This window comes from Zerene cesonia, chromosome 11 (assembly GCF_012273895.1).
Source record: "Zerene cesonia ecotype Mississippi chromosome 11, Zerene_cesonia_1.1, whole genome shotgun sequence".
In the NCBI taxonomy this organism is placed as follows: Eukaryota; Metazoa; Arthropoda; class Insecta; order Lepidoptera; family Pieridae; genus Zerene; species Zerene cesonia.
Genome location: NC_052112.1, coordinates 748,671 through 756,894, shown reverse-complemented (window position 1 = coordinate 756,894; position 8,224 = coordinate 748,671). Strand labels below are relative to the sequence as shown.

Sequence of the window (8,224 nt, the reverse complement as noted above, 5' to 3'; positions counted from 1 at the left end):
AGTAGGCACAGGCGTATCGCCGTTAATTTAATTAGTTAAAACAGTATTGACAATATTTGACGTAAGCACTTACTTATTAAATTAATTATTAATGTAGCGTAACAAGCTATACATAATACATTAGTTTTTCTTTCTTTTATGTTTATTTACGATCTATACCTTACGTTTTGAAATACATACGCAAATTATCTTGCAGAAGTTCTAATTTATGATAAAATATATTGAATAGTCATAGAATATCTTGACCACCGAAACTCAACAATGATATACAAGTAATGATTTAATAATATAGTAATAAACATTAATATACCTAATAATTTTAATAAAGAATTTCGTAGCATCAGTCCACAAGATCAAAGCTGTCATATTTATCAAAGTCGAAAAAAGATGACATGGAAATTAGTAAAAAATACATAGACTTTCATAATATTCGTTAATGCTAGAACTAATTTAACAAATCATTTCTTTTTTCAAGATCACATCACTCGTAGGGTCTTTAAATTAAGATCATGCATGACCTTGTATTTATTATAAAAACTAACATCCCGAAAAGGGAAGTACTGACATGTTAAAATTTGTTTTTAATATATACGATATACAATTTTCTTTTTTCAAAATTTACATAGAGTTTTTATTTTATCTTTATTTCCTAACAAATATTATAGAGACAATCGCTAACAGACAGTTCGATGGAATAACTTTTGACATATCTAACGTTACTAAACAGACTTCAGTCGTTCAGGTCCGTTTTCTTTTCCTCACCCGTCCCAGTCCATTCCTTATTTCCAGTCGTTAAGCCTCTTCCCTCACTCCATTAAAGCGAGCAGCGCATTCGCAGAGGCCTACCTCTACGAATATTCATGGGCGGTGGTGATCGCTTACCATCACATGACCCACCAGCTCAGCCTACATAAAAAAGTGCTATGACATAAATAAAATATAATAGTTAAAAAAAAACTATAAAACACGCTTTAACAAAAATCATATTTTGCAAATTGAAAACTGGAATAATTTTATCAAATTAATGTATTGTCATCGGTCCTCAATAAATCTACAAAGTTTGAACGAAATCTGGCCGTTTAAAGTGGGTCAAAATCGCGCCCAAAGAAGTCAGTTACAAACAAACAAACATACAAACAAACAAACATACAAACAAACAAACATACAAACAAACAAACATACAGGTGAAGCTAATAAAAAGCGTGTAAAAAGTCGTCAAACTAATTATTAATTAGACAGTTACATGAAAATATTTATAAGGTTTTCTTTTCAGTGATAACGTATAATGCAAACCGTTCGCATAACCTAGTTACATTATAATGTCACTAGCTGCTGCCCGTGGCTTCGCTCGCCTGGTCAAAGGGAATTCAAGGTAAAATAGCCTATATCACTCGCTAACGTAACGTATCAAATAAAGTTAAATACAAAGAAACAATAAGCAAACATACATACTTTCGCATTTATATGAAGATTAAATAGCAAATAAGATAGGATAGCTGATGGCTAAAAATCGAATTCCATGGAGTAGCCCTAAAATAAAAATGCACTAAGATTTTTCTTCGAAAATACCTTATCTCATATGGATAAAAATATTATATCGACATTGTAGGGGTGCAAATGGCTGCGTCGGCCATTTTCTTATCTTTCCCTAACGATTATGAACAGCTGTTATCGTAAGAGATTAATCTAAACGATGAAACAAAATGTATAAATCCAAGGGAGAAAATGTATTGACAGTGATGGCTAAAGATATTTTATTATCATAATATCCTCATATTACTTTCTCTAAGTTAAAACCTTCATATACTCACATTATTTCATTAACTTATATGAGTTTAAAAGAAAGTAACCGAGATATTATAAAGCAACTAGCTGCACCCGGCAAACGCTGTTCTGCCTTACTCTTATCATTTAGGGGTATGAAAAATAGATGTTGGCCGATTCTCATAGATACCGGATAAGCACAAAAAATTCCATCAAAATCGGTCAAGCCGTTTCGGAGGAGTATGGCAACGAAAACTGTGACACGAGAATTTTATATATTAGACTAGCTGCGCCCCGCGGTTTCACCCGCGTAAGTCCGTATCCCGTAGGAATATCGGGATAAAAAATAGATGTTGGCCGATTCTCAGACCTACCCAATATGCTTACCAAATTTCAGAGGAATCGGTCAAGCCGTTTCGGAGGAGTATGGCAACGAAAACTGTGACACGAGAATTTTATATATATAAAGATATCCAGCGATGGTGCGTTATGCTCGTTGGAGCTATAGCATGCTAATAGTTTATAATACATTAGTTAAATAAAGAAAACGGATCAGTTAAACAGATAACTATCATGTGCCTCATGCCCCACAGGGGACACGGGATTTCACTTTTTATAACGTAAAAACACTCATTAAATTCCTAATGCATATTTTTTCCTATTAGATGAATTCTAAAAACTACGTGTACATTCCTTGACCACCAGTCCACTTTTACCACCCACACGCACACTCATCTATACTTATATCATAAAACTGAAGAGTTTGTTTGTTTGAACGCACTAATCTCAAGAACTACTGGTCCGAATTGAAAAATTCTTTCAGTCTAAAATAGCCCATTTAGTTGCTAGGCTATACTAGGCTATACATGTACCACGGGCGAAGCCGGGGCGAACCGCTAGTATAATATGCATAGATTATAAGAAAAACTCAAACAAGAATCTTCGTACGTCGTTTTGCCCTTTAAATATTTTACAAGTGCCATTGAGCATAGTATCCAAAATACTGAACCATCGATCTCCCGACCCCCACAGCCCCTGATCCGGGGGGTCAAGTAAATCTGCGAGAAACAGCCCAAGTTTTTACGGCACTCGCTACACAATAATGGCGGCTCATTAACTCATTATGCGCCTCGTTTGTCCGACACTCGACCACACTCAACGATAGTTAAGCACTTGGGACTTAATACGGATTGCGCTCATACTCAAACTCAAACTCAATCGTTAATTCATGGCTTACGTCTTAGTTCCTCGCTATTAACTAGACTACAGCTGTAAAGCGTTTAAGCGTTTAAGTAATTTTTTTTTTTTTGTCACCAAAAAGGGTACATCTATCTTTATTATCTATCTATCTTTTATATATATAAAATTCTCGTGTCACAGTTTTCGTTGCCATACTCCTCCGAAACGGCTTGACCGATTCCTCTGAAATTTGGTAAGCATATTGGGTAGGTCTGAGAATCGGCCAACATCTATTTTTTATCCCGATATTCCTACGGGATACGGACTTACGCGGGTGAAACCGCGGGGCGCAGCTAGTCTAATATATAAAATTCTCGTGTCACAGTTTTCGTTGCCATACTCCTCCGAAACGGCTTGACCGATTCTTATGAAATTTTGTGTGCATATCGGGTATGTTTGAGAATCGGCTAACATCTATTTTTCATACCTCTAAATGATCAGAGTAAGGCAGAACAGCGTCTGCCGGGTGCAGCTAGTACATATATATTATTTTAAAAATGAATAGGTTATTCAATGCGAAATTTATTAGAAAAATAGGCGAAAGCCTCTGCTGCCGCACTAATTATATAATAAATGATTATATGATAATTTGGAGTTTAAATATTGTTTTTTTATCAGCCTGCACTATAAAATAATAAAATTTTTCACCAAAATCCTACTAATATTATAAATACGAAAGTTTGTAAGAATGTGTGTGTTTGTTGCTCTTTCACGCAAAACCTACTGAACCGATTGCAATGAAATTTGGTACGTAGACAGCTGAACAACTGGAATAACACATGGGCAACTTTTTATCCCGATATTCCTACGGGATATGGACTTACGCGGGTGAAACCGCGGGGCGCAGATTGTCTTTCTATATTTGGTTTAAACTTTTAGCTACAAAATTACATGTCTACACTTATATTACAGAGAATAAAAATTTGTATTTTTGTAAGTTTGTAACGATTTCACCCAAAAACCACTGGACCGATTTCGAAAATTCTTTCACCATTTCAACTTAACTGAGTCACACGCTTTATATATAGCACGAGCAAAGCCGGGGTGAACTGCGAGTAGTAAAGCCAATAAAAGTAGTTGTGGGTTAGTGGTTACAACTTCAGTCTTAATCGAAAAGGGTTCGAGGCCAGAGCGTGCAAAAAATAAATGTTTTTTTTTTTTCAATTTATCTGTACATTATCCCCCCCCTCACAAAACGGTTAGGGAAAACATTTTAACGCAAAAAAAAAATCGTAGAATAGATAACTAAAATTAGAAAAAAAATCTCATATTTTTATTTTTCCTTTTTTTAAGTGTTAACAACTAAAACACTAATAGTACCTACTATTTTAGGTTCTATTATGAAAACTAGCTTTTACTGGTCTTGATGTAAAAAAAAACATCATTATGAAAAGTACTATAAATGGTATGTTTCAACAATGAAATCTACGTACAAATTTACAAAAAAAAATAACAAAAAAAAATTGGAAAATTATGTTCAATATCCTTACTTTAAACACTTCATTCCTCAGTAAAACCTACAGCCGCAATAACTACATTTTATAACCTACATTAAGACCAGTACTTTTGTCTCTATTTCACCCGGGCGAATCCAGGACGAGGGGCTAATAAATAAGTAAGAAGTGATAGTAGTTTTGTTGGGCGCGGGAACACAGAAGTTAAATGTCTTAGAGTAAAAGTCTATGTAGTCCCGCATTTGAGTCTTATTGACCACATGAAATGGTCAGGGAGGATTTTTTTTTTATTACTAAAAAATAAATGTACACTGTCAATTAAGAACCTTCTCGGTAAGACGAGACGTAAACTCCATTCCCGATTATTATGTATTGATTTTATTTTGTTATTAAATAAATAAATAATAAAGTCTTTATTAAAATCGTTAAATACTTTGGTAGAAAACAATGCCTGATCTAGTAAAATATTTGTTTACAGGCTTAGAATCCCTCACATTTTTGTAAATTACAGTTTTCTAATTATGCACATTAAAATAAGAAAAGGTTCATGCATATGTGTGTATGTATGAATTATTTTTTATTTATACATAAAATTTATTTTTTTAAATCTATGTGAGTCAATCTGTCCTGTCATTTATTTCATTGGGTTTCTTTCGTTTAGACAGACATTCACACTTCACGCCTTTGCACCCAATAGTACCAGGGTATCATAAGTGTATCGGCGGTGTTTGGCATAATTTTAAATGCTGTGAATTATTATGTTGGGAGTTGTGTTACATTATCATAGTCTTGATATCTTTCATGATTCTATATCAATAAAAATAAATCGCCAATTGTGTTGCAAAACTCGAGGACGGCTCGACCAATTGACGTAGGCTTTTTTTTTATTTTTTGTTAAGGCACAAGGAAGGTTCTTAATTCTTATCAGAGAAAAATCATACCACGGGTGGAGGGGGGGCGAATCGCTGGTTTAAAAAATTGTTTTCAATATCGCAGAAGATCTAGCTTATGGCTTTACAACCATGTGAGTCAATTCTGACTTTCTCTCCAAAGATTCAATGATTTTTCATCGACGAAATAGACAAATTGTCAATAATAAAAACATATATCGCAAAATTTAGGCGCGAAAAATATAGTCGTAGAAATGACGCGCGCCAGAAAGTGTTATAAGTAAGGTCTAATTAATATGAAACTGCACGTGGTTTTAAAAGTTTGATATAAAATAATAATTTTTATATCAATGTAACCACAAATTCCGAATTTTCCCTCGAATCCTATCCTATCCTACTATCCTACTAATATTATAAATGCGAAAGCTTGTAAGAATGTCTGTGTGTGTTTGTTGCTCTTTCACGCAAAAACTACTGAACCGATTGCAATTAAATTTGGTACGTACATAGCTGGACAACTGGAATAATATAGGCAACTTTCTATCCCGATATTCCTAGGGGATACAAACCGCGGAGAGCAGCTAGTATCTAATAAATATAAGCTTCGGTGTATTGAATAATCTACAAATGAATCAAATGACGTTTTAGAAGCTTTAGAGGAAAATGGCTAGTTTTTGCGTGATAGAACAACATACACACAAACATCCTCATAACCTTCGCATTTATATTATTAGTAGGATTATACAAATTTTTACTAAATTTGTCTTGTTACTCTTGTAAAGTTGTTATGGAATTATATTTAAAATTTTGCCGCCAATTTTTTACAGTCAATTTATCGATATGTATTGCACTAGCTTTTGCCCGCGGCTTTCCAGTAAAACCCCTTTTCCCCTTTTTATTTTATTATACATATTAACTTAGACTATAGTCACTCTATCTATTAAAAAAACCTCATCAAAATCTGTTGCGTGATTTTAAAGATTTGATATAGGTAGACACACAGACGGCGGAAAGCGATTTTGTTTTATACTATGTAGTGCCCCTTCAACATTCATTTAAAATAAGTTTCATTAAAAAAAGCACATGCTACTATACTAGTAGTAACGTTAGTAGTCGACCTGACAGTGGCTGTTAAATTTTATTAAAGATAATGAGAAAAACTGAATTAAATGTAGATTTTGTTATATAAAGTGTAAGTATATAATTTAATTAATTATTTACTTACACTTTATATAACAAAGCTAAAAAAAAATAAATTGTAATAAAATATTTAAATGCAACCGCATTAATAAAATATATAATTTTTAAATCAGTTAAATTTATATATTTTTTTATAAACATAGTAATATTTCATGTTTTGTTATATAGTTTCATGTTTAGTTATATAAAATATTATGTCTTTTTTCATATCCATATTGCAAAAAAGCTTTAAGCTGCACGAGTCGGTACATGTAAATTATTCATAAACAGACGGACGAAATTTCGCAAACAAATCTCAACAGAATAAAAAGCAAAAAAAAAAAAACTGCCGCTTATATTCAATTCATTGATAAATAATATTTAATTCACCGTTATATTCGTAATTAAATAATCACCAAATAACTAAATTTAATTAAAGAGGTATTTGTATCATTTCCATCGCCTCTATAAATTTTCCATACAAAAAGAAATTCATAGAAATCTTTTTTATAACTCTCGTTAATTCAATTAGAAGAAGTTTTAATACGTGTACTGTGTCAATCTACTAAGCATATTATATGCGTATTTGTTAGGGTTTAAAAGTGTTCCTTTTTTGAATTTATGCTTGTATTACGTAATTATTTGTATGAAAAACTTATCTAGCACTTCGCAGCTTTTAAGAGTCGCAACTAAATGCTACAAGTTCAAATTAAATATCAACGTTTGTGCAGGTTTTTAAATGGTTTATTTAGTCATAAAAAAACATCGCATAATTAATGCATTTGTAGGGATTCAATTCCACAATTCCATATAATTCAAATATCGAACCGCCGTCACGGAATTCTGAGTTTGATTTTCATTTAATTTTAGAATAACGGAAATATACTTGTTATGCGTGACATGATCTATTGAATGACTATAAAATGACCATTAATTAAATAAATAACAAACGCGTAACGAACATGCGATACTTGTACTGTACCTTACATCATCAATTTTCAAGCCTTTGAAGATTAACAGGAATACGTCCATGTCACACTATATTTAACACTAGATCAATTTGTCAAAACACGAAAGGACATTAATAAATACGTCACTATTATAACATATGTCACTACACACCGCCACGTGCGACCATCTCCGTAAACTCAACATATCTGACGCCTATACCACATTTTTTAATAATACTCTTCATATCAAAACCAAATATATCACCTTATTCTAGCTATTTACCGAAACTAACTTCATGATTTCGACGCTTTGATGTTTTATGATGAACGGTTAATTCACGAAACAACAAATCTGGGCCAACGCAGTTTATTTTTCGAAACGACACAATTCTTTAGTTAACGTCGCATATAGTTATTATATTCATCTGTTTAATTCACAGTTTTATAGACACATGAGAATCAGTGCGATCATTAATCAAGCGTTATCAAAGTATGTTACTCGAACGCACCTGAAGGAAAAGCGCGGGAGGTTCATCTGTCAAACTCACTGACATCCAAGTTTGCCGCCAAAACGCGTTCGATAGAAATCGTTCACTCAATCCCATTGTTTGGCACGAGAAGTCTGTGGTCACTAAGTTCTCAATTTAAATTTACACATTTTTCACGGCCGGAGTTAGCAGTTTTTTTTTTTATTTCGAACGTTTAGTAGGGAGGCGCGTAGTAACCGACCAACACGGTAAATGCTATA

The 8,224-nt window shown here is 33.0% G+C and overlaps 1 protein-coding gene across 6 annotated transcripts in view; it reads right to left on the bottom strand.

The window, feature by feature from the left end:
- LOC119830403 (innexin shaking-B) overlaps positions 1 to 8,224 on the bottom strand; it is a 125,412-nt gene extending 117,188 nt beyond the window's left edge. For 2 of the 6 annotated variants that reach the window (XM_038353409.1, XM_038353413.1), the window contains exon 1: positions 7,986 to 8,224. Coding sequence is in view for 3 of the 6 variants with exons in the window: in XM_038353413.1 (XP_038209341.1) it covers positions 7,986 to 8,011 (26 nt within the window). In the remaining 3 variants the exon portion in view is untranslated. Of the gene's footprint in view, positions 1 to 7,508; positions 7,930 to 7,985 lie in introns of those variants that run through there. The other 4 variants (XM_038353410.1, XM_038353412.1, XM_038353411.1 and 1 more) reach the window with 3 other exon arrangements.